This window comes from Phalangium opilio, unplaced genomic scaffold, assembly GCF_054372755.1.
Source record: "Phalangium opilio isolate 3A_F unplaced genomic scaffold, DU_Popi_V2 ptg000091l_1, whole genome shotgun sequence".
NCBI classification, from domain to species: domain Eukaryota; kingdom Metazoa; phylum Arthropoda; class Arachnida; order Opiliones; family Phalangiidae; genus Phalangium; species Phalangium opilio.
Window position 1 is genome coordinate 213,640 of NW_028324196.1, and position 26,649 is coordinate 240,288.

Sequence of the window (26,649 nt, forward strand, 5' to 3'; positions counted from 1 at the left end):
TTGAAGAAGGCTAGTGGGCGCGATTTGTAAGTGCTTTAAAAAAACCCGCCCAAAAATGGCCATGTCTTCGCCAAGTTGAAACTGGGGTTCCGGTGGAAAGTCACATATTCAGGGACCCACTGGACGCGCGGTTTGCTTTAATTAGTTCGATATATGACGCGCTTTATTTGGAGGAAGCATAGACTTCCCCCGCGGGGTTTTGCCAGTAGCCCTAATCCCCGCTTTTATGTTGCCAATTCAAGGTAAAATTGCAGCAAGTTACTCTGCCTTTGATTTCTGGCTTAGATAGCCATACTCTTGCAGAGTTAACTAATGAGCAACAAGTTGAAGTGATATTCTAGACTTCCTCGCCCTCAAAATATAGCCCAAAAGTAGAGGAATTTTGACAGTTCTGGCGCACTGCAGTTCTGCAGCCTGCAGTCTTATCATATCTTATCAGTACTTATCTTATCTTATCTCTTATCTTATCAGTTTCACTTGTCAAAAACGTTACCGTGTTTATCGTTCTCCTGCGACGTCATCGTGCTTATCTTATCACCTATCAGTGACGTCATCGTACTTATCTTATCTCTTATCTTATCAGTTTCACTTATCAATCTTATCACTTTCACTTATCAAAAACGAGCGTTTATTGGACGAAGGGACTTGGCGCCTGCAGCTCTTACGTCACCTATTTACAAACACTTATAACCTACGTCACCTATTTACAAAGACTTATAACCTACGTCACTTATCTACAAAGACTTATAAACTTAGTCACCTATTTACAAACACTTATAACCTTCGTCAACTATCTACAAACACTTATAACCTACATCGCATATTTACAGACACTTGTAGTTAATTTTAAAGCGTTTCAAATACATTGGGAGGTATAAAAAGATCCGATTTAGATTTAGCGAACCACAAGTTCTCGATCCATCATCACTTGAAGATTACCGCAAGAATGTAAGTAGATATTTTTCTTTACAATCATTTAAAATATGAAGGTGAAATAATCTGTGTATGTATGTGTCCTTTACAGCAACTCGAAATCATCGTAATTATGCCGGGATTTATCGACGCAAACTTCTTCCGTGTTATGAATAGGTGGATTCTAAAAGAGATTGCCATTTTTGTATCGGAAACATGTGAAAGCCATGTCTGGACAATCAAGCCACCGATTCCATTTAACGAGCTTTCTTACGAGGATAAAAGACAATTTAGATGGATAGAGAGGAACATCAGCGGCTTACAATGGTGTGACGGTGATCATGAATTCCACAACCAGCAGGAGATTATTGAAGCAATCCGGAAAAAATCTTCTGAATTTTATGCGAAAGGGTTAGAGAAGTGAGATTTTCTCTTGAGCTATTTAAAGCTGAACGTAGTCAACATCGAGGACCTAGGATGTCCGAAGATTTCGTCATTAATATGCGAGACGCTACCACAGTGTTGTCCGTTTCATCGTGACCCCGACCGCTGCGCAACTGCAAAAGCTGCTAACATTTCATCGTGGTTTCTTCAACAAAGCGGTTCCAACACAAATTTTTAAATAAAATCAGTTACATATTGAGAAAATGTGTCATTCCTTGAAATGGATTTCAGCCTACAACACCCCTTTAACGGTCTCATTGCCGGGGCTACACAATCGGGAAAATAATTTTTTGTAGCTAACCTTATAAAACTCAGAGAAATATGTATCTCACCTCCCCCAGATAGGATAATATGGTGTTATACCGAATACCAACCGAGGCTATTTAATTCCGTATTGGATCACACACCCACAGTTGAATTTCACGAGGGGATATTCAACGTCAATATATTAGACCCTAATGTCAAGAATTTTGTTATACTCGACGACTTGCTTTGCGAGATTTCGAATAATAAAGAAGTAACTAATTTGTTTATACGGGGATCGCAGCATAAAAACACTTCGGTATTTATCCTTATGCAAAATTTATATTATCCCGGGAAGGAAATTAGAACATTAAATTTAAACACCCATTACTTGATAATATTCAAATCCCCTCGAGATAAATCCGCCATATTTCACTTAGCAAAGCAGATTTGTACCACTAACAGTAAATACGTCATAGACGCGTTCCATCAGGCAATTGTTAGAGATTTTGGGTATTTATGGGTTGATTTAAAGCCAACGACGTCAGATGATCATAGACTACGGACGGGACTGTATCGTTCTCTTTGACTCGATTAATTGTTTGCGGAGATTAGTAATCGAATCTTTCTTTCAATGGTATTAGAACCAGAGTCAAAAAACAATTACTTTTCGCACACACACCTTCACACTAAATATTGATTTAATTTCGAAGATTTCAAAAACGAATATCAACCCTCTTAAGGAGTATAAATTCTCATTGAACACAATTATTTTTCCACTATGACTTTCAGGGTGAATTTCCAAGAGCATGTAGTTAAGTACCGTGACTTTATAAATAACTTCTTCGATAAAACTTCTTTCTTTCGCGTAAGTGAATTTAAAATTTAATCAAGTTCCGAAGTACAAAGTATTATCATTTAACGCTTAAATTGTATTTAGAAAGCGCACATTATCATGTATGACCTGATAGACTCAGTTCGACTGGACCGTTTCACCCCGTCTCCGCCCTGTGGCATTCTCAAAACAATTGTCGTTTCCCAACCCCAAGTGACAGTCACGTCCACTTCCTGGTCCTTCTTAAATAAGGACACCGATGTAAACGACGCTTATTGAGAAGTTAAGCTCGAGTCATTGAACTATATTCTGCGTTCAATTAGGTGAAGATTTTAACGGTGTCAACCTTGGTCCTTCTGTCGCTTTTGCTCGTCGTTCACTCCATCATAACCAACAAGTACAAACTGTTGCCCACCATGAAGACTGTCAAAAAACTGGCTCTTGATTCCCTTGAAAATGTTTGGGACAACGCGTCGCTCTTGTGCGCCGAAGGTAAGAGATTAAGTGAAAAGAATTCACTCTTCCGAGAGCCAGTTTCATACTTGGATTGTGGTCCTCTTCATTACGAAAGATGGCCGGCTCTTTAATCGGGCATTCGAGCTAACGTCGTAGTTTCCTTCCGTAGCGATTCCCTTCGTTTTGCCCCAAATTACTTGTCGTCTGCTGGCCGCCTCGTGGATGATCTGCGCCACTTTCATTCTCTTTTTCTTGGGTTGTTTCATGCGGACGGAATTCACGACTGAAAGCTACAATCCCGTTGATTCTCTCTCGGACTTGATCAAATCGAAAATTCCACCTGTAATGATAAGATATGCCACTGCTGTGTATCTGGAAAATTTGGTACATATCTAGCCTTCTTGGAGACAAGTTCTCTATTCTTCTGACGTCACTGTCGCGTATCTATAGTCAAAACACGACCCAGTTGTTTAGGAATGGTTCGACGCTCTCAATCCAAAGGAAATGTTTTACGACTCGCCACCGGATTTAAATTCAATTCATGCCTTATTTCCCGTTATTTCTGGAAAGAAAGCCATGATCGTGCAGGACACTCAGCTGCCCGGTATGATCAGCTCTTCGAAATCAAACGAATTCATGCTGGACAATGGAGGACTTCATTTTTCGCGAGACGGTATTTCTCTCAACTACTTATACCTCGTTTTCAACACCTCTTGGATGAGAGAAAGTCCGCAAATCGAAAAAAACGTCCAACTGAGGTCAGTCTAAATTTTATCAAAGCAATGTTTAACAGTCCTGACAATTGAATGTCGTATCGCAGCGTGGCACCCATTTTCGAAATACAAATTTTCAAATATCACGACTTACAATTGCATTATAAAATTGAACGGATTACATGGAAGAGACCGTTGAAAGACGCGGTTGCCTTGGATTTGAGTAGCGTCAGTGTTCCTTTCTACTTTCTTCTCATGCTGTTGTCAACGACCGTAGCCGTTCTCATAACCGAAATAATCTTCAACTTATTCGATTAAACGACGAAAATTAGATACTTCGCTAGACAAAATTGGAAATTCTCTAAAATACAAAATCACTCCATTTTATCTCGCACTTAAATTTTACTCTTTAACTTACGCACTTAAGATCATATCAATTAAAACTGGCAAATGAGGTGTCGAGTCACGCGAGGTTTACTCGTAACACTTTGACGTCATATTTATGACAATTCCGACTCTTTTGCATTGAAAAAGTGAAGTTGTAACTTCAAAAAAAGCACAAAAAAAATTAAAATCTCTAACAAATTATACGTAGAAACAAATAAAACTTTGCTATTCAAAGCCAGAATAAAACTTATAATCGATATTAAGACGACTGAATGAAGGGAGCCAAGTAAGTTATGGGTATTAAATTTGCTCTCATAAGTAGAACAAGTTGGGAAAACCAAAATATTACCTCTCCGAGTCAAGAGGTCTACTACTACAAAGTTATTTACCTAGATATGGAATTATTTCTCTTTTTTGAAGTAAAAATTTACGAAATATTGAAGCAGTATTCCAAGCATAGCGAATATACAGTAAAGCAGACGACATTTTACATCCAATAAGGATAAATCTTGGACACATGGAAATCTGTTAATGGCAAAAAGAACAGGAAATGAAGTCTACGCTTCAGCTGTTTACCCTATATTCTGATAGCTACATTCACAACTGGTTAGCAGTGTAAACACTATCGTCTCGTCTCACCTCAACAATATTCTTAGTTTGCCAACATGAGTGTTAACGTTAAATAATACCAAAGCTAAATTGTAGCTAGACGCACTGATAGTCAATGCGCACCTTAAAGAGAATAAAACTCTGTAGCTTAGCCCTACTAATCTAATTGCCACCATGATCTTTTCTTCTATAATAAAATCTTAACCATTATTTTAGAGTGTATTTAACTTTCGGCTCACTCTGAACCGTTGATGTCTCTTCGTTTCAGACACGAAAATCGAAACCCAAAGTTTACTCACGGACGGTGAATTATAGAGGACCAGAATTCGCTAGCCTTAAACAGTGCAAAATTTTCTACCTCGAGCAAAAATCAGCTCGAGGGAGGGGTAGGCATAGAAAAGGGGGAAAACTGTCATCGTACAAGGTCGTTGATACCACGTGATCGGAAAATTTCAAAATGGACTCCATGTCTGTTTCGTTCTCACGTCGCCGCGAAGATGATTAATTTTAAGGCTCAATTTCAAATAATTTTTTTGGAATTGTTCTTCAGAACCGTTCGTTATTACAAAGCGTAATATAAATCTTAAAAAAATGCCACCAAACAAGCGATGTATGTATTCATTGTGTCAAAACAACACGAATCAAGTTAAGCCTTGGACCGTGCGTCCCAATTTTATACCGTTTCCTCGGCCAAGAAACGAACTGTTAAAATGTAAGCAGTGGATTTTAGCTTGCGGAAGGTTTGATGACCAATTAAACATTGAAAAAGTATGGAAAAAAACACATTATATATGCGAGGAACATTTTGTTGGAGGCAGAGGCCCTACTGTCGAAAACCCAAACCCGATACCTTTTGAAGTAACGCCAGAGAGTTTAAACCTTTGGGTATGTTAAATCCTTGTCATTTATAAATAATTATTGGACGTATGCATATGCGTGATTTTCATTTAATTATAGAGTCAGTCACAGTCATCATCTCAAATGAATAACAAACAAAACTGCGCACCTAGCAATGTGTCAAAAGATTCATCTAACGTGTCTAACATTTCAACGGTAATTGAAGATGGAGGTAAAGCAACCGAGGATTTGGAATGTGAAGAAGTCATAATGCTAAATGACGATGAAAGTTATGTGTCAGCGGTGATAACACAAGGTTCAAGCACTTCAATCATCAGTGACAGTCGTAATTGTGCGGAGGAAGACCATGAAGGTGTCTTTAATTCAACCATGATACAAGATAGCTCAGACGTACGTGTGTGTTATGTTCACTATAAAAAAATAATTATAACTAATTTTAAAATTTTACTATTTAGAATAATAGTATTAAACGTCATTTTCAAATATTGGGTGTTAATAATGAGAGCTTATTATCTTCACTCGAGCGTGTTGACAATACGAATGTTTGTATTAATTATAATTTTTAATTATAATTTTTAATTATAATTTTTAATTATAATTTTTAATTATAATTTTTAATTATAATTTCTTTTCAAATTTTTGGAATGCCCAATTAAATAATTTCAATCCCCACACCATTTCAGACCGCGTTTAGTAAACAAAGCAACCTTCAAGCTCTCTTTGGAAAATGCATCCCTAAAAACTGGCTTTTACTTTCTACGGATAATGGCATTGTATTAACAGTTCAAAATGTTTGTAAAGGGCTAATTACCAAATCATTCAGTTTAAACGATCATGAAGTGCGTGGCACACTAAGGATTAATGGAAAAGTTATCCCTGAAAATCATCTCTTAGTAAAGTCATTATCAGATATCACAAATGTAGAAGCTCTATTTGAAGTTCTTCAAACAATACATGCCTTTCCTCTTCTGCACCGGGATAAGTAAAAAGGAACTTATAAAACACTTTGAAACTAAGGAGAAAACTCCTGGGTACATTAGTGTATTTGATGATGCTCTTCATTCAATATCTTGCGAAACTGTTCTAAGTCGACCAAAAAACAGAATGTACTTAATATTGAAACGAAAAACTTGTGTAATTCCTGCACTAGGTATCGCAGACTTTTGATCAACAGTATAATTCGGCAGAGTAAGCGCACATCATCAAAACAAGGTGAAAAAAGAATCTCTTATTTGCCACGAAGAGAGTTAATCAGGAAATTAAAAACTCAAACCCAAAGAGGAATAGACCTAAGGAAGAAATTTTTGAAAATCAAGAAAAAAATCAAGAAAGATACCAAGGAGTGTGGCCAGTTTTTCCATGACAAAGATGAAAGATTTATTGTACAACAATTAGAAGGAGAAAAACAACTCTTGCCAAAAAATTCCATCAAGAGAATTTTTGTTGAACAACAATTGGCAATCATGAAAACAAAAAATAATAGGCAACGGCGGTGGCATCCCAAAATAATTAAGTTTGCTATTCATCTTTATAAGAAATCAGCATCAGCATACAATGCTTTGGCTGCAAGTGGAATGTTCGAGTTGCCTTCTAAGAGAACCTTGTACAATCACAGCTCTCATGTTGGACTTTCCTCTGGATTTACGGAAGAAAGTTTAATTCAAGCAACTGAAATGCTTAACAAAGCTTGCCAAGAAGAGCATCAACGATATGTTTCCGTCATTTTAGACGAAATGAAGATTAAAGAGGATATTATTTATCGAGCAAGTACGGGTGAGCTGGTTGGGTTTAGTAATTTGGATGATACAGGAAACGAAATCTTGAAAATAAGGAATACAAACAACGATTTACCGGAAGTAGCAACACACGTGCTACAAATAATGATACGTAGTATAACCGGTAATTTCAAGTTCCCACTAGCATATTTCCCTTGTAAAGACATGAACACAGACAGTCTTCATAGAATAATTTCTGAAGCCATATCAAAACTAGAATTTTATGGGATTAAAGTTTTAAGTGTTATTGCTAATGGTGCCAGCACCAATAGGAAAATGTTTCGCAATTTTGTTCAAGATGGGTTTTCTTGGAAAATTCTGTACGCTTGCGATGAAGAAAGAGACATTTATTTCATATGTGATCCTCCCCACATTTTGAAGACGGCAAGAAATGGGGTCAGCAACAGCAACTTCCACACTAAAACTAAAAACCTCATCAAAAACGGACAACAAATAAAGTGGACTCACATAGTAAATTTGTACGACTTGGACTATCAGCGCACTGTAAAATTGGTCCCAAAACTCACCAGAGACCACATTTATTTAGACTCTCACTCTAGGATGAGAGTAGGCCTTGCTGCTCAAGTTTTTAGTGAAGCAGTGGCGAATGCTTTAGAATTAGAATTTGGAGAGTCATGCCGCGAAACAACGAAACTAATTAGAATATTGAACAAATTTTTCGATTGCATGAACACAAGAAATTTAAAAGAAGGAATATTCAAGCGAAATCCCAACTTGCTCCCCTTTAGTAGAGCAAATGACGAGAGATTAGAGGTACTAATAAAGTAATAATAAATTTCGCTCATTACTATGAATATTAATTATGTTTTTTAGTGGCTTGAAGGACCTTTCTTGAAGTATTTCCAGGAATGGCAAACTGAAGTAGACAACTTGCCAAAATCAGTTACAGCAGCCGAAAGGAAAAAAACTACACTAAGTCGTGAGACAGTTGAGGGATTTCAAATGACAGGTAGAACATTTAATCTGGAGCATTTATCGTTGTTTATTTTAATCTATCCTATTACAGCCAAATCAGTTCCTGCAATAGTCCGGTTTTTACTTGGAAAAAAGGCGAAGTTTGTACTCACTAATCGTCTAAATCAAGATTGTTTGGAGCAGGAATTTGGTAAACAGCGCGGTTCGTGTGGCGGTAACAACAACCCCGATGTTCTACATTTTGCTCAAAATGTTGATCGTTTCAAAGATCTGGAGGGAATTATAATAGCCCCGCAAACTGGAAATACTATAGTTAATGAATAAATTTTAATGAAAAAATCTTAGGACAAATATCTTTAATAATCACTTCGATTAAAAAAATATCACAATAACTTTAGGAATAAAAACCAGTATTGAATACTTTTTTGTTGAGATTATTTTTCTAAACCTACTATCACAGACATTAAGGAGATTTTTTTTAAACTAAGTATATATCACGACCATCGTGGACTATTCCCTTCACTTTAAGAGGCAGGGTTAAGTCTTTCATAACTATGCTAAAATTTTCATTTTTGGCTTTAGCAGCTGCATTATTTTTCCCTTTGATTTGTTGCAACCCTTTTCGCAAGCTTGCTTGCGATCTTTGATTCTCATTTTTTTCCCAAAATATTTAGCACGTAAATAGAGCTGTAACCCATTTCCCCTTAATTTGAGATAGCTTTCGACTAAAATTTTTAAAATGGTACCTTCCTTTTTATTTGGCACTTTAGAAAGCTGTAGCAAATTATGCCAGCTCTCTTTCACTAGATCATTTTTACCTTATCTCTCGCATTCTCTCTCCTCCTTGGGTTATACTCAATTAGAGTGGTGCCATTATAGTAGGTGTCTACCATGCTATCAATCATTTTGAAAAGAAGGAATGTCCCTTTTTTAACATAAAGTAGACCGCCTCGATTATTCCTAGAAACCCAATCTGTTATTTCCAAGTTTGGTAACTCTTGGGTTACGTATGTCCGTATTTCGTCTCCGGATCCCTTTATAGCTAAGGTTTCTCTAATATTATAAGCTAAAACTACCCTATTTTTACAAACTGAATTGACAGTAGAGCCAGCAACAAAATATAAAATTTGAAGTTTTCTAATAATTTCTTTGGTATCAGTTTTGATAGGAACATATTTGTTTATATCAGTGTCCAACACTCTCTCACTTTCAGCTTCTCCTCTTTCAACATGTACTTCTAACTTATTTAAAAGTAAACGAAGTAGCTCCGCAGCGCAATATTTTTGAAGATTACAATTTAAGCACATAAAAATCTAGAATAAACAATAAAACAATGAATATCTTTAAAATAATAATAGGCTAATTTATTAAACATATTACTGGAGGAGCTAACAAAGATAAATAAGAGATGGTTTCCTTAAGTAGCTGCTCATTAGACTGTAGACGCTGAGCCTTAGTCCAAACTCCTTTTGATTCTCTGAGTGTTATTTCACTCAGAGCTTCATAAACTTTTTCCCAAAGTGGCATTTTTTTCTCTCTGGCAATATTGCCAATCTCTTCAATTATAATAGAAAGTTCTGAATAATTTTTTCCTGACTTTTCTAAACTCGACAATCTCGTTACGCTTTTAATAAGCATATCTTGAAACTCTTGCTCTTGAATTTCTAATAATTATTGAATCAAAATATAGGCTGCGTTCTGAATTTATCTATCTCAGAAACCCAAACTTACTAGGCTTAGGGGCTCCAATTCTTTTAATTTTTTTCTTCTGCGGATATTTTAAAACGGCTAATGTTTCTTCGATAAGTACGTAGGGCTTTTGAAATTTCCCACTTGTAACATAATTATTTGCTCGTAGAGGACTAATTTCTTTGGCAGGCTGAGGTACATTAAGTTTGAAATCTACGCTTTCATCAACTTCTAATTCTTCTAATTTACTTTCGGGTCTGTAAAGTTTGCAATTTTGAATTAAAAAGGTACCATAAAAACATGGGAGATTCAGGAAGGAGACCAAGGCGTAGCATACATCTTTGTAAATAACTATGTTTGGTCTATAAACAGGATTTAAATTTACTAAATTTAATTTAGAATTATAAAGTTGTGCTATATATTTGTAATACACACCTTTTGGAGTACGGATGTTCTATGTGGGAAACATTTTTAGGTTTTTTCACGTTAACTTCAACCCTCAACGACTTAAAGACGCGCGCCATTTTGAATTTTCTTAGATGACCTTGTACGATGATAACGTCTGATTGGTATTAGGGAGTAAAAAAACGCCTGCTTTACTGGTCCTCTATAATTCACCGTCCGTGGTTTACTTCACCTCAGGCCTCAATTATTTACTCTATATTTCACGAAGCTTATTGCAAGTAATACTAGATATACCCGCCGGAGTCTAGATCAACGCTTGCTTCATGAAATTACTAAACCAATGATTATTCTATATACAGATGTAGTATAGCTTAAGTATTATATAAACAGCCATTTCAAATAATAATATTAAAAAAATCTTTGGAATATCAAAATGAAACAGAGCTTTAAAGCTACAAAAGCACTAAATGCATCATAATTACAAAAAATATTTCATCATATTCACTTTATATTAAGGATAAAGGGAATATTATGGTTCTGTAGGATTTCTTTACACATCAAAACAAAACGAACTTCTAACGTAGCACACTGCGGCACTAGTGTAATAACGGACGGACACACACAGACAATAACATAGACTGCTTTTTAACTCTTCCCCAGTAGCAAAATCGACGTTGGACCGACGTAGTCGGTTCGAGGTCCAACCAACACTGACGTAAAAGCGTCGGTAAACTTTCATTTCGACCGTCGAAATGTCCTACCCGTTTAAGCGTCGGCCCGACTTCCGGTCATAGAAATTTTGCCAGCACTTTAACCGACTCTAAAAAGTAAGCGTGTCCAGCTCTTACCTTATCCAGGGGTAAATAACGAAAGGAGTTAGAGACGCTAGCTTCCGTAGTGTAGAATACAGTGGGACCTTGAAACGTCATAGAATTTGTAACTAACGCAGTGCCATCTTTGGAACTGTATTGTAAATAAGAGCAGAACCTTAAAAGCTTTGCCTTAAAATCTCGCGCCGCAAGGTATTCTGGGTAAAGTAAAATGGCGGGTGTCGATGTTGTGAAGTCGTCTCATAAATCAACCCAATATAATTAAACAGCGATTTAAAGAAGAAAGATAAGTCAACAATTTGCAATTTCAAGCCGGGGAAATCCTCAAAATGTGATCAAACTTGTTTTACCGTAAGTGCGCGGTTACAGAGTCGGCCCAGTGAGCCAAGGCTTAGTGGGAACTGTGGGATCAGGATCATCGACTGTATCTGTGACTAAAGAAATTAAAACAACTAAAACTGTATTGAAGGATGCAATAACGACATTTAATTCCATTTCATTATCGAATAAGGAATTTACCAACTTTAAAGTTGCATGTTTCTAATTCAAGTGCACCTTAATGAATAAACTTTACTCTAACCCTAATTGTCACTCAGTCGTAAGAAGACGAACACTAGCAGACGAATACTAGCAGACAGGCGAAAATCGATATCCCAGCATGCCTTTCGAATCTTTGCTGCCACGCTATTGGTTGCAAAATATCATACTTATTTTGAATTATAGGCGGCGGAACCGAGGCGTTTTCTCTCTTCTGTGTCTACGTTTGAAAGTCCCACTGCATTCTACACTACGGAAGCTAGCGTCTCTAACTCCTTTCGTTATTTACCCCTGCCTTATCAAACAAGAAGTCGGCTTTGTTATCTGGTTATGGTCGGATTATTAATCTAATTTCGGTCGGCTTTATCTACTGTTATTTATCGGATTTATGGCTTGTTTGTGGTCGGCTTTATGGCTTCTTTGTGGTCGGCTTTATAGCTTGTTTGTGGTTGGCTTTAAGGCTTGTTTGTGGCCGGCTTTATGGCTTGTTTGTAGTCGGCTTTATGGCTCTTTTATGGTCGGCTATACGACTTGATTATGGTCGGCTTTATGGATTGTTTATGGTTGGCTTTATGGCTTGTTTATGGTCGGCTTTATGGATTGATTACGGTCGGCTTTATGGATTGTTTACGGTCGGCTTTATGGATTGTTTATGGTCGGATTTATGGATTGTTTATGGTCGGCTTTAAGGGTCGTAGTTACTGTCTTCCAAACACCACTTTCATCTGGTCTTTTGTCCATCCCACATGGACTCCGGTGTGAACTTACTGGCTTCTACTCCTTCATCATCGTTAAGGTTAGCAATCGGCTAGGGTTACAAGAAACTTCTAGCCTCCCAATGGCGCAGTTTCCACCAAAGGTTCGCGCAATTGTGCTGTTCTTATCCATTAGTAAGATTCGAAACCTTATGTACCGTTGGAGTAAGACAACAATGGGCGTATGCTTCATTTCAAACGTCAATATTAGTCTAGTCTCTCAAGAATGTTCAATAGTTATTTTTTAAAAGATGTAACGCGCAATAAGGTTAATAATTATCGAAGAAAATATATAATATTATTTAAATTTATTTTAATGTTTAAGATAATCTTTAACCGTTGATACACTAGTGCACTTTGATAAAAACGCATTTTAGTTGGTAAGGAGTCGAGCAGCCAACATAATCCTTCATTACACCAACCGACTTAAAATGTAACTATCAGCCAACTCTATTTGTTTGTTCTTACGTCCGACTTCAAAACGGAGCTAGTAACTGAAGTTGGATAAGAGTCGAACTTCAGTTGTAAGTGCCAACTAGACCATAAACCGACGAATCTACCTCGAACCGACTAAAACGCGGAAGAAGCTTCATTATAACTATTCCTTAGTATGATCGGTAGGTAGTCGGATATGCCGACCTCTCGCCCCTTGTTGTTATTTTGATAAAAATCCATGTCAGTTGGTAAGGAGTTGAGCAGCCGACCTAATCCTTTCTTACACCAACCGACATAAAATGTAACTATCAGCCAACTCTATTTGTTTGTTCTCACGGCCGACTTCAAAGCAAAACCGCTATCTGAAGTTGGATAAGAGGCGGACTTTAGTCGTAAGTGCTGACTAGGCCATAAAGCGAATAAACTACCTCGAATGACTGAAACGCGGAAGAAGCTTCATTACAACTAAAACTGAAATTTTCAGTGTGATCGGTAGGCCGTCGGATATGTCGACCTCTAGACCCATCTTGTTATCTTTTATTTGATAGAAACGCGTGTTAGTTGGTAAGGAGTCGAGCAGCCGACCTAATCCTTCTTTACATTAACCGACTTAAAATACAACTATCAGCCAACTCTATTTTATTGTTCTCACGGCCGACTGCAAAGCGGAGTTGGCAACTGAAGTTGGATAAGAGTCGGATTTTAGTCGTAACTACCGACTAGACCATAAACCGACGAATCTACTTCGAACCGACTCGAACGCGGAACACTCGTGTTACTGGGGTTTCCGTATTAATTTTGAATTGAGAAACAAGATTATCTTAAATATTAAAATAAATATAATTAATATTTAATATTTTCTTCGTTAGTTATTCGCCTTATAGAACGTTATATCATTTTAAAAAAGAACAATTAAACATTTTTGAGAGACTTGACTAATATTGGCGTTTGAAATGAAGCATACGCCGGTTGCTTCGCCTTTCTAAAAAAGGTAGTATATAAGGGTTTCGAATCGCAGCTATGGATAAGAACAGCACAATTGCGTGAACCTTTGGTGGAAGCGCCACCATTGGGAGGCCAGACGTTTCTCGTAACCCTTGCCGATCGCCGCGTATGTCTTAATCTTAAGGATGATGATGGAGTAGAAGCCAGGTGTGCAGACTGGTATCCATGTGGGATGAACAAAAACAATGACCAGAAGATGGTGGTGTGTAGAAACCAGTGTGTACAGACTGGTGTCCATGTGGGATGGACAAAGACTAGAAATTGGTGGGATTAGAAGCCAGTGTTTACAGACTGGTGTTCCATGTGGGATGGACAAAGACCAGAAGATGGTTGTGTGTAGAAGCCAGTGTGTACAGACTGGTGTCCTAGTGGGATGGACAAAGACCAGAAAATAGTGGTGTGTAGAAGCCAGTGTGTACAGACTGGTGTCCATGTGGCATGGAAAAAGAGCCAAAATGATGGTGGACTATAGAAGCCAGTGGGTAAAGACTGGTGTCCATATGAGATGGACAAATGGCCAGAGGATGGTGGTGTTAGACAGGTAATGGATAATAGCTATGGTAAGTGGAATACAATTTTCCAAATTTCCGGGAACTGTAAATGCGGTCCGGAATTTGGGAAAACGTTTGCTCCGATTTGAAAACTGCGAACGCGGTCTCCTGGGGTGTAAGTCAATAACAACAGACAGACACGTCGAAATTAGAACCCCTCCGTGACATACGTCACTCGGAGTGGTAAAAACTATAAACAAATTCGTATATCACAGAGAAACCATGACACGGGGGCGAGGCCTCCATTGGGGTATCCCGTCTCCCTCTCGCCAAGAAGCAACGACAGACTGTCGGAGTTCACCCGAGTTCACTACACGCGGAGGGAGGCTAACCAACTCGCACCACCAACTCTGGAGGATAAATACCCCTATGGTGGCCTCGCCCCTGTGTCTTAGTTTCGCTGTTTGTAATAAACGAATATGTCTATTAGCAATAAATAAACGCGACCCGTAATAATTTTCAACTAACTCCATTACGAGGAAACAACGCAACTAATTTGATATGAAAAGTCGACCTAAGGTTTAATAGTTTGTAACACAACATTATTTATTGACTGTTTACCGGGTATTTAAAAGCTAAACAATGTTTTTTTTTCATTATTCATGATTAAGTTGAGAGAGTCTGAGTGTTTTAGGTCAGAGTTTTGTTCTTGTTTATAAGCAAGCGCGATTAATTAACTAGTTTTGCTGTTATTAATTACTCGAGAACAATGGAAAATCTATCACCACCCACCTCTGTAGAGAGTTTGAAGCCTTCAGTAGTAGCCCTCTAGTGACAAGAATTAGTATTACTATATTCATTATAAGATGACCCCAGCTAATTTAGAATTTCGGGTTTTTTTTCCATTGTTTATATAATAGCATTCCTATTATGAATAAAATCAATCTAGTAATAAACTACAGTAACTTACTCATTAGGTTCATTTTAAACTTAACCTACAGAACTTTATCTTAATTAATTACAGAATAATATTTATTAAACTAGGGTTGGTACTGGTAAATGTGAACGATTCTATTTTTCTTTAAAATTTTGTAGCTAATTTTTGGGCGGCTTAAATTCCTTTTAAAAGGGCTCAATTTGTAGATTGAATATCGAGAATTACGATAGAAATGGTATGAACATTGTAGGAATACGTGAATGAAAGATACGGACCTATATACACACCAACTCGGACTAATCAACTTAAGTTGATGCCAATATTAGGTGTTGCTTAATACAATACCATCAGGGAATAAGCTTTAGCAAGAGTTACAATAATCCCACGATAACAAACCTTTAACCATTAGATAGATCACGTGTTTTTCTATAAAATTTATATTAATATCTGTGGTTTCGATTCGGAATTCGATTCAAAAATAGAGCTGGAAAAAACCAAGTAAAAATTGCAAATGTTTCAAGGTTAATTAGAATCCTTTTTAAACTATTTTACTAAAAAATAAAAAGTAAAAGCGGTGTAAGGAATCTACGTTCGGATAATATTAACTTTAAAATACATCATTGACCCAAAAAAGAATCAAATTTCGCGCCATTAGTAAATTTATCAATTTAGCGGTAAGAGGGCCGTAGCTACCACTACTTATTGGGCTGGAAAGCGAAAAAACGAGAGGTATCGAAATAAATAGGACTTCTCAACAAATTATTGAACATTTTGACTCGGGTATTGTTTTAACTATATTATCCTATTATCACTTATCACATCTGCGTAAACTTTAATCTATGTTCATGAATTTAGGCCCTACGTAATGGTAGCTCCTTTCCTAGGGCTTTTCTTATTCCTCCCAATTGATTATCATTGTTGTTCACATTTGAGTACAGTGTCCAGTCACTACCTCCTTCAGTATTTAGGGTCAGGGTGTTTACATTTACCAGCGTTGTTCACATTTGGGGTCCTCTAAGGGGTTTGGGAAAAAGTATATTGTGCCAAATTTAAGAGAGTTAAAAAGCTGAAAACGTAGCGAGATGGGGCTTTCATATCCTGAAAGTTTCTGGTGTCTAACGTTAGCTCCACAGGAGTTATTCAAAGATTTGCAAAAAGTGTTCACAATTACCAGTACCAACCCTATAGTAACTTCCTCAATCGGTTAGTTTTAAACTTAACTAAACTGCATCATTATTTGCAAAGTTATCATAAACTATAGTATAATATTATAAGTTACTCAGCCACACTGGCCTAATGTATCCAGCATTTTCTTCCCGCCAAAAAAGTGTTACCTATATGCGACCCCAGTGAGAGAAAATAACACTACTCTCGGCGCTTACGTATTTCCAGTAAAATACCGAAAAAGGGGATCAACCATTGAAACTTCGAACTAAAAGGTAGTTAGTATAAGCAGACGACGTTTTAGATATGTTTTGATTGTTTGCGGACGGTTCAGAGTCGTATTTTTTCTTTGAAATTATTTTAATGGGTCAGGGTTGGCGCAATTAAAATGGCAGAATTTTGGATATTTTTTGGCAAAGCCCAAATGAAAGAAACTCATTTAAATTATTATTTAATTTATTCCGTAGGCAACGTTCAGACTGCAGAGGCAGAGCTAAACAAGAACTTAATAGTCATCTCAAAAACCTAACTAAACTTTTTAATAATGCTTCTAAAAGAACTAATAGAAAAACTTAAAGAAGGGCCCAACCCATTTTTAACGAAGCCTGTTGTGAAACCTAAATTATTTTTAAATAATCAAAAGAATGAATGTGGCGCATAGAAACCAAAACCTCCAAAACGTTAATACCATTTGGAACTATCATTCATCAATTTCAAGTTCTCGATATATTAATTTCAAAGCCCTAAGAGAGGGCGCCGTCTACTATCACTTTCACCCGCATCTCTTCCTCTCTAGTATTCAGAAGAAAATGCTGGATACATTAGGCCAGTGTGGCTTAGAGCCAAAGATAGAAGGGGGAAGGTACTTTAAAACGGCCGGGCACCATGGCTCTCACGCGCACCTACCTCGCGCACAGCCGAGAAGTAAGACGTCACGTGATCCTTTGAGAGGGAAATTCTAAAAGGGTAAACCCGAAAACATTTACACTTTCGCCCAAAAAGGTCAGGGAAAATCTCAGAAAAAGGTCAGGGAAAACCTGGAAAAGTCAGGGAATTTGGTTCTGAAAATTCGTGGCAACCCTGTATTATAACCATATTTATTATTTTTCTGTGAATATTAAGAGGTTAAAAAAAACACTGGAAAGGGTCAGTAGATTTGATAATAACCGTCGCCTAGGCTCTGTAAGCACGCACGAGGCACGCGCGATTCACGAAGCGGCACGAGTGTCGGAGTATCCCAGGTTTCCCGTTTAAAGGACTTATTGTCCATGACTAACTTATATTTACCAAATGATCCATGGCGAGGAAGGATAGACTCAGAGTTGGATAACAAAGAACTTTTATTACACGTTTAAGCAAACAATAAACTGGTGTTTTCGCGAACACGGACTTTTACAGATTGTAGGCGGGGGTTTTTATCCCCGCGAAAAATGTATTTTTAACGAGGTTGACAGCAGTGGCGCTTAAGGCGCCACTTCGGGACAATTTGGCATTTATACAAACTTTAGTATAAAAAATAATATATGAGTAAGGCAGACGACGCGGTTTTTTTCCCGGGAAGGAGGTTCTGGCTGAGGACGGTTACAATACGAACACATAATAACTTCGATGTTGAAGTTGAAAATTGAACGCATCGGCAAGCTTTGTCATACACACGGCTCGGGGTTTTTATCGACATGTTGACTTTTGGCAACTAGGTCGGTGAGGAAATAGACAACGCGGTAGATTATCATATCAGTTCAAATCAAGACGTCATTATCAGTTCGAATCCTTGCAGAGTCCCTTAATAATTTGATAAGTGTAAAGTGTAACGGAGTGAAATTTGAAAATGTCAATCGCGAACAATGGATGAAACGATTTTTCTTAGTTGAGAAATACAATTTGACTGTCAAATGATGGTGTATTTAAAAATATTGGAACACAGGCGGGTAAAATTTGCTGATGTTACATACTTTGGTTTAGAATGCAAATACGAGCCTATAATTCCACCAATACTGAAACTTAAACAAGAATTGATACACCACTATCGTCGGGTCACATGAACTCAAAACAATATGGAAAATTTTAAAATGCTTGTTACAAATGAATAAGTTTCAATAAAAAGTGACGTGAAATGATTAAGAATGCAAATACAAGTTACGCATTTCGCATAAAATACATTTGAATGAGAAAAATTAGAATGAAAATCGTGCTATTCTACTTAAATGCAGTTGGAAACGATGTAAAATGAATAAATATGTGAGACATATTGATGTTAAGCAGCTAAATGTAGCTTAAAGTTTAATTAATTAACTAAACCCCAATTAAACGTTCCGTCAAAAGACTAAGAAGTCGTTTAAAGTGCTGTTAAATGACTAATTTTCAATTTAAAGTGACGTGAAAGGGCAAAACATGTAATTAAAAATTAGGTTTCTTATGGGCCGTTTATTTACCATCCGAGTTTCTCTATTCCCGTTCACCGACCTCGTTATTTACATTTCCTATCCTTGAAATTGCGAAATAGGCCTATCAATAAAGAGAAATTGGTTTAAGTTCAAATAATTTCTAAAGTTTATATTTAGGAGTATTTAATTCTGATATTAAATTGAAATAACTCCAAAAATTTGAAATATGCCTATATATTCAGTTAAATAGTATTAAATTTGAATATAAAAAACTCCTAAAATTGGAAATATTTTGAAATTGGCATAGGCCGTTTACTAATCATGAGAGTGTCTCTATTCCCCTTCACCGGACACGTTATTTACATTTCATTATCCTTGAAATTAAGAAATATGTCTATATTTTCAATAAAGAGAAATTGGTGAATATTTAGTTGAAATAATTTCTTAAGTTTAAAATATAATTAGAAGTATTAAGTTGAAGTATATTGGCTTGAATTTCATGAATATGACGGCGGCACCGTTTTCTTAAATAGTTCCGCAACACCTGCTTCAAATTCCGTATCATTAACGTAAGTCGAAACAGAGGTGTTGGAATACACTGTTAGGCTTAAAATATATTATTGGAATACACTATGTTAAGCTTAACATTATTACTTACGTTATTCGACTTAAATCTGACATTGTTAATATATAAGTATTATAAAACAGATAATGAAAATAAATGATGAGAAAGTGGTCCGAAGTGTTGTTAATCTACTAAAATACGGATCAAGCTGACGTGAAATGAAATCATTCGATTCAAAGCGAACTAATGTGACTAAAACTGTAGATCAAAGTGTTGTTAAATTACTAAAATGTGTATTAAATCGCATCCAAAGGAACTAAAAGCAGTTAGACGTTCATGAAATGACTAAATTACAATTGTAAGTATTGGCAAAACACCAAAAATAGGTTTAAGTTCTGTTTAAAGTCTAATAAAAGTCCCGCTATTCGACTTAAATGTGTTTGATATTGTTATTATATTACTGAAATAAAACTGATAATGAAGTTGAATGTTCAAAAAGTGGCCGAAAGTGTTGCTAATTTACTAAAATGCGTTTGAAGACGCTGTGAAACGAAAACATTCAATTGAAAGCAAACTAATATGACTAAGAAAGCGGATAAAAGTGTCGTTAGTCTAATCAAAGCTTTTTGAAAACGTTGTCAAATGAATAAATATCAATAAAAATTACTGTGAAATGACTAACATAACGAATAACAGTTACATCATATCTCTAAAATGTACTTGAAAGCGATGGTAAATAACTTAAATGTGATTGAAGTGGTTCTTAAGTGACTGAAGCTGAAAATCCTTTCACGATGCTGTTAAGCGGATTACTAGTTTTAGGAAATGTGACCAGACTGGTTTATATTCCCCGGTGGGATTTTTGAAACATGTACCTCGCGGAATAGGGACAGAGCACCAAATTTACATAGAATTTAACAAAGTTTCGCATATTCTCCCAACCCAAATGGAATATCAAACCATCCGCAAGACTGATGACAAACAATCCATGCAGAGAACCGTGAAAATCACAAAGTTCTTAGACCTGAGAGGGCGCTTTTTTAAATAGGCGGGTGGTGATCCCAGTAAACTCACGACACTTGGATAAATTGTACTGGGCCAATCAAATGTTTTTACATCTCCAAGTGACGGTACCGTGACGGAGAGGTATTACACTGGACGTCTCAGGGTGTGTGTGTCTGTAACCGCTTTCGCAGTTCCCAAATCGGAGTTCACAGAAACCAATTTTTCGCTTCCTATTACCATCGTTAGGATTAAGAAATACGAGGCAATCGGCTAGGGTTACAAGAAACGCCTAGCCTCCCAATGGCAGTGCTTCCACTGCAAACAAAACCTAGGGATTTTTTTCGTTTAAAGCATTCCAAAGTATTTCCTGATGCGTGAGCTGAACTAAATTGAATTCGAATTTATATACTTTCCCTTCATATCCAAAGGGATATAATAGAAGTATTTACCCCATCGCTAAATATAATGATGGCAATATAAAGCTTCACGTAATTGCCGGTTTCCTACTAATTTATTGAGAATCAATCGCCTTATATACTCTTAAATTTTTAAAAATTGTAATAGAGGTATACGCTTGAATTCAAACGTCAACATTAGCTATGTTTAAAATGATTTAGGGAATAAAATTTGTCAAAACGATTTAACTAGATATAAAATAACGTATATCAATTATATTCATTTAATTATTTAAGAAAAACCCATTAATTGCGTCTCTACTTGGAGAGGTTTATTTTGGTTTCCCAACTTGTTCTAGTCGCGTCGATCGAATATGTATCAACGCTAATTGTCTTGTATTTTGTTGAGCTATGTGTGTCATTCGACGGGAAATGGAGTCAGATAGCGTGCCAGTATCCTTTTACTTAGATTGCTAAATCAGAGCCTTTATAGCGCATAGAGGGTATAAAGAAGAGGAGTAGTCACTTTAACGTTTACCAATATAAAAGGGAATATCTCGCCAAATATTTACTATTCAATACCGATTTTTCTACTTGGGTACAATACCTTCTCTGTACAATACATATCATTAGTGGTTGAAAATGTCACCTACTTAACTGTATATGTGTGGAGGCGGAGAGTGATATTTAGGCAAAAACTTTTACGATAACTGAATACAAAAACTGTCCATTCCTCTTCTTTATATCCTCTAAGATAGCAGTCTAAATTCTCACGTATTCGTGCGCGCTTGATAATGGTCATTATAATTCTAACGCTTTTTGACATTGTGCCTCAATACGCTACAGCATACTGTAGAGTATACACTTGGCCAAAAGTTGGCAAATGTAGACACAACTTAAAATCATGTAACGATCGACATCGTCATTTCGCGAAACAAACAGACTCCCATGACATTAAATTTTCAGATCTCGTCTCCGTGGAAAAAAACAACTCGCACATTTTCGCCAAATTTCGAAGCTAAATAACAAATTGTCTGGGAACATCAAATAACGTAATATAATATATCAATATTACTCAAATAATTTGGCGTTATCGGGAAACGTAATCAACTATATTCAATATGTTATTTTCCAATGTAACCTTGAGAATGGCCCTGGATAAGGTAAGGTTTCAAAATTATCATTTGCAAAAATTGATCGCTTCCAAGACACTAGAGAAAGTGATTTATATAACGACATTTACATTCCAAGGATAAAATTTCTTTTTTCAGGCATTCGTCATGGAAAATACGGGCGAATTCAATTTCAAAGCTGTTTCTAAATATTATTCTGTTGTAGCGGAATTTTTAACCAATTTCAAAACGTAAATGCATGCAGTAATTAAATAAGCTTCCTGATTTTAATTTCGATTAATTACAGTAATAAGCTACAACTAATTCCTGACGCTGGAAATCTCGTAAGTAAAATTCGAATTTTAATTTCATTTCTTTGTAAGAAAAGAGTTTAAAGAGTTTACGAGTTTTTCACGAAGTATGGACAAAAAAATATTATTTTTGAATATTGAATAATCTTCGGCACATTTCCGACCGATTAAACTCTAGGCGTTTACTTTTTTTCACAATAGACAAATTCGGAAATGAAGACGAACTTCCAGGGGCGGGGATAAGATCGTTATGCGCGGATCTCTTAAAAGGCGGCGCTACCGTAGTTTAAAAAAAAGTTAAAAAATGAAATATGGCTCCAAAATTTTGATGGTTGAGGTATTTTTAGTCATTTAGTTAAAAGATCTGTTATTTTAATCAAATAATTATCATTAATTTTAAATATTAGTATCGTATGCTACTTGATAATCATAAAAATATAGTTTAAATCATTGTAAATAAAGCATTTTCATTGCTGGAGTGCTAAGCCTTAGTCAAAATGAGTCCCAGGTGCCCCCCAGGCAAGATTTGTTCTGTTTTGAACTGTACCCAAAAAGGAAATTCTAAATCTGTAAGTATAGTTAAGTGAGTTTAAATTACTCCCAATAATTGTCAATTTTATTTCAGATTTCCTACCATAGTTTACCTTCGTTAGAAAACAAATCCTTGAGATTGCTTTGGATTAAGAAAATCCGCCGCCGAGACTTCATTTATAAACCAATAAAGTACATTTATGTGTGTTCAAAACATTTTAAAAGGTCTGATTATGACCCTGGACGTGGAAATGGCAAGAATATACTGAAGAAAGGGACGGTTCCTTCGGTATTTACGTGGGATTTTACCACTGGTACCAAAATAGTTGACTCTACAGACACGGTGGTTGAAAGTTTAAATAATACCGAAGATGATGAATCTGTTGTTAAAGATATGGTATCAGATATGATCACGGTTGTCACTTCAACAGAGGAGTACATGTCATCCGTAGCCATTTATTGTAATTGTGAATGTTCGAAGAAAGTGAAAGAGTTGGAAGCGCAAGTGATAGAGATGGAAGCGAAAGCGAAAGAGTTGGAAGCAAAAGAGAAAGAATTAGAAGCGTGCATCGCTGAACTGAACTTGAAAGTATCTATCAAAAATTATCAACTCAAAAAAGTAGAAAAGGATTCACTTGATGCAAAGCATAGGGCCAAAATTGCTGAGCAGAGCTATAATGAGCTTAAACCTAGTATAGACAGAGTAAAGGATAACAACAAGGATATATTATTTTACACTGGCCTGCCTTGTTATGATAAACTTATGGCCTTATATAATCGGCTTAATCCAGGCCCCAATGCAGAAAACATCAACTTTTGGAATGGTGGGAGGGTTAAACCAAAAATGTCACCTGTAGGTCGAAACAAGAAATTGAATGTGAAAGATCAGTTTCTTCTAGTTTTGATGCGTCTGCGACTCGGCCTTTTTTTAAAAGATTTAGCAGACCGCTTCGGTATTTCACCGAGCACAGCGTCCAATTATTGCGTTACTTGGATAAATTTCATGTACTTTCGCTTAGGACAATTAATAAATCTATGGCCTACAAGAGAACAAGTTGACGCAACTATGCCAGAAAGTTTCAAAAGAGATTATCCTAGCACTCGCGTCATAATTGATGCTACAGAACTTAAATGCCAAGCCTCAAAGTCTTTGGTATTGCAGTCTCCTTCGTATTCAAACTACAAATCCACCACAACTTACAAAGGACTTCTTGGAATAAGCCCTAATGGCTACGTCACCTTCGTCTCTCATTTGTTCACAGGCAGCATCTCCGACCAAGAAATAACCCGGCGAAGTGGTTTTTTAAAACTGAACTTCAACCAAAATGATAGTGAGATGGCGGATAAAGGTTTTTTGATTCAAAAGTTGCTAGACCCAAAAGGCACTAAATTAAATATACCACCATTCCTTGGTGAAAAAGGCCAGTTTTCGAAGGAGGAACTCGAAAAGTCCCAAAAGATTGCAGCCCTTCGCATCCATGCTGAGCGGCGAATTGCTAGGATTAGAGGGTTCCATATCTTTTATCGTCCAATTCCATTAACTCTTGCGCCTGTCATTAATCAGCTGTGGACTATTATAGCGATTATATCTAACTTCCAAAGCCCTCTCATTGTCAATATAGAAAATGAACAAAATTTAAACAACAGCTCCTTGGAAAATGATGAATTTTATGAAGAAATTTTGGAGCCGGCTAATTCAAGCGCTACTATTGATGATGAGCTGGAGGAATTTGACGAAGAAATTTTGGAGCCGGGTAATGCAAGCCGTACTACTGACGATGAGCCGGATGATTGTGAAGAATTTTTCGAACCAGAAAATATGTCCGTTGTAAATGACTAACCATACGGGAACGATTTTAATTCAGATGATAATGATCTTGAAAATATGGATTTATATATTTAAGAGAATACTAGCTGTAAAAATTTTAAAAATGTATGTATAAGTATCGAAATTTAATGGTGTATGTTTCAACAATCAATTTTATTTTGAATAGTTTTCCTATTTTTTTTGTTTTTGTTTTTTTCTAGGGAACTAAAATATCACAGATATTTAGGAACTAAAATATCACAGATATTAAGAAACTTTAGCTAGGCATTTAACCCATTTTTATCACTTAAATACTTATTCCTTTGATAAGGTTGGCAGCGCGTGAGCAAAATAAAAATTCTTCAAGATCGATTCCATCTTTTTCCATTTTTCTTGGTCGAAACGTACTCTTACAATTATCAATCCTGTAGGAAAATATGTTACGTAGTCGCACCATGGTAATCCCGATAACGCCATCTGCCCCATAATCTGATGAAAATGATCGTCATTTTCTTTCAACACAAGTTTTCCATTAATCGTTTTAATCCTAAAATCGCCACTTAAAACTTCAGTGGGGTTTTTATCCCTAATTGACCAGGGGCATTTAATTTCAATGAGCCCGTAAGGCTCCACTTCTGCAGGGTCTTCAACAAGACCATCGGGAGACGTTCCCAGCCATGGTTTACCAGGGTTTACAATATACCCCGAAGAGTGGACCGTGACATCGTGTCCCAATCTATGCATTGTTTCTTGATACTTTTTTTTGTCCACAATTTTGCATCGTTTTCCATATTTTATTGCGTTGAGATGCCCAATATCTTTTGGTTTTATAATATTTTTGTAGAAGTAAATTTTTTGGACGAATTCTTGAAATTCCAAGGAGTACAACCAATAGAATTTGAATGCGTGGGGATTTCAAATCTATCTCTTGGAACATGTTCAAAAGCAACTAACATCGGGCTTTGAAAGCTGTCGAGATTGTGAATTACTTCGAATCCATCTTCAATATGCGATAGCTGTAAGCTTAAAGGAGAACCTTCCGGAGCATATCCCATCCTGGTTTTTACCCAAACAAATTCTTCTGGTTGAGGTAAAATTCTCGCCCAGCCATCATCAACCCCACCAGCATTAAGATTACTAATCAACTCTCTAGAAGCCGATGACACTTCATTTTGATCAAGACTAGTTGATGTAGCATTGTACATTTTTGAAAGAAGTGGTTTATTGTGTCCACCTTCTCTGGGAGCTTGAAAATTTATGTCTATCACAGACAACGGTGATATTTTTTACCCCTAGGGCGATTCCACTGTTGGGGCTTGTCAGTGCATGACAATTCCTTGGGCGGATTATCTATATTTTTACTACGCAACTGTGCAAGTAGTCTCAATAGCGCTATACCATGATTGCAAGTTCCCAAAACTCCAGCTGAGCATCCACAATAAACATCTAAAATTACAGGGCTAGATATTTTAAGCGCAGCACAAATTGTGTAAGGATTTTCATTCTTTTTTTTTTTACTTTTGAAACAAGAGGCCTTTACAAATACTCTGCCGTGGCCCCTAAAAAGTTTTTTTTAATTATTATGATGAACAAAAGTTCAAACAATTATTTTACTTACTTTTCTGATTTGCTCATTAGCGTATCTGACAATACATACTCTTCTATTAGAAATTTGTAACTTCTATTGTAGTGTTGATACGTTTTTGACTTTGTAAAAGTCTTTAATTTCGTGTTTCGTAATTAGGGGGACATCCGCAATATTTTTTTGATATCCCGAGATTGGAAATATCAGACCGCCATTAACAGACGCGTTTAAATTCATAACTGAGGAGAGTGAGGACCGTAAAAGTTGACTTAAATAATTGATTTAAATAACAAGCACAAGGCTCCAGCCATAAACCAGGTGTAGCAGACGACAAAATGGATGGAAACAACTTTTGATAACAGGCAGCGCCATCTATTCATAGCCATATATCATATTTTAAATAAGTTTTTGATTATTTTTTTTATATATTTGATATTTGACCGTTTCGGGGCTCAATATTTGTTTTTGTACTTCAATTACTTATTAGATTATTTTTATTATTAGTTGGTAGCGTCATCTGCTGTGATAATTTATCATT

The 26,649-nt window shown here is 36.4% G+C and overlaps 3 protein-coding genes across 3 annotated transcripts; 2 read left to right on the forward strand and 1 right to left on the reverse strand.

Moving 5' to 3' along the window:
- Positions 1–4,908: 4,908 nt before the first annotated feature.
- LOC149643667 (uncharacterized) lies at positions 4,909–6,443 on the forward strand. Its single transcript, XM_089850469.1, has 4 exons — positions 4,909–5,484; positions 5,557–5,847; positions 5,913–5,999; positions 6,141–6,443. Exons 1-4 carry the CDS (start codon positions 5,191–5,193, stop codon positions 6,441–6,443), a joined length of 975 nt encoding a protein of 324 aa, XP_089706595.1. The 5' UTR covers positions 4,909–5,190.
- A 2,029-nt stretch (positions 6,444–8,472) lies between these two features.
- LOC149643668 (uncharacterized) lies at positions 8,473–10,465 on the reverse strand. Its single transcript, XM_089850468.1, has 4 exons — positions 10,293–10,465; positions 9,900–10,114; positions 9,549–9,832; positions 8,473–9,481 (listed from the first exon to the last, which is right to left on the reverse strand). Exons 1-4 carry the CDS (start codon positions 10,379–10,381, stop codon positions 8,972–8,974), a joined length of 1,098 nt encoding a protein of 365 aa, XP_089706594.1. The 5' UTR covers positions 10,382–10,465; the 3' UTR covers positions 8,473–8,971.
- Positions 10,466–23,722: 13,257 nt separating this feature from the next.
- LOC149643669 (uncharacterized) lies at positions 23,723–24,559 on the forward strand. The gene has a single exon (XM_089850475.1). The coding sequence runs from the start codon at positions 23,723–23,725 to the stop codon at positions 24,557–24,559; it is 837 nt and encodes a 278-aa protein (XP_089706601.1).
- Positions 24,560–26,649: the final 2,090 nt, after the last annotated feature.

Excerpts from the sequence above, each read along its gene's own strand:
- LOC149643668 (XM_089850468.1), bottom strand. The coding sequence starts at position 10,381 with ATGGCGCGCGTCTTTAAGTCGTTGAGGGTTGAAGTTAACGTGAAAAAA. Across the intron at positions 10,115-10,292 it reads GAACATCCGTACTCCAAAAG|ACCCGAAAGTAAATTAGAAG; the intron begins GTGTGTATTACA and ends CAAACTTTACAG. Across the intron at positions 9,833-9,899 it reads AATTGGAGCCCCTAAGCCTA|AAATTCAAGAGCAAGAGTTT; the intron begins GTAAGTTTGGGT and ends AATAATTATTAG.
- LOC149643669 (XM_089850475.1), top strand. The coding sequence starts at position 23,723 with ATGTACTTTCGCTTAGGACAATTAATAAATCTATGGCCTACAAGAGAA.
- LOC149643667 (XM_089850469.1), top strand. The coding sequence starts at position 5,191 with ATGCCACCAAACAAGCGATGTATGTATTCATTGTGTCAAAACAACACG. Across the intron at positions 5,485-5,556 it reads CAGAGAGTTTAAACCTTTGG|AGTCAGTCACAGTCATCATC; the intron begins GTATGTTAAATC and ends ATTTAATTATAG. Across the intron at positions 6,000-6,140 it reads AGCGTGTTGACAATACGAAT|ACCGCGTTTAGTAAACAAAG; the intron begins GTTTGTATTAAT and ends ACACCATTTCAG.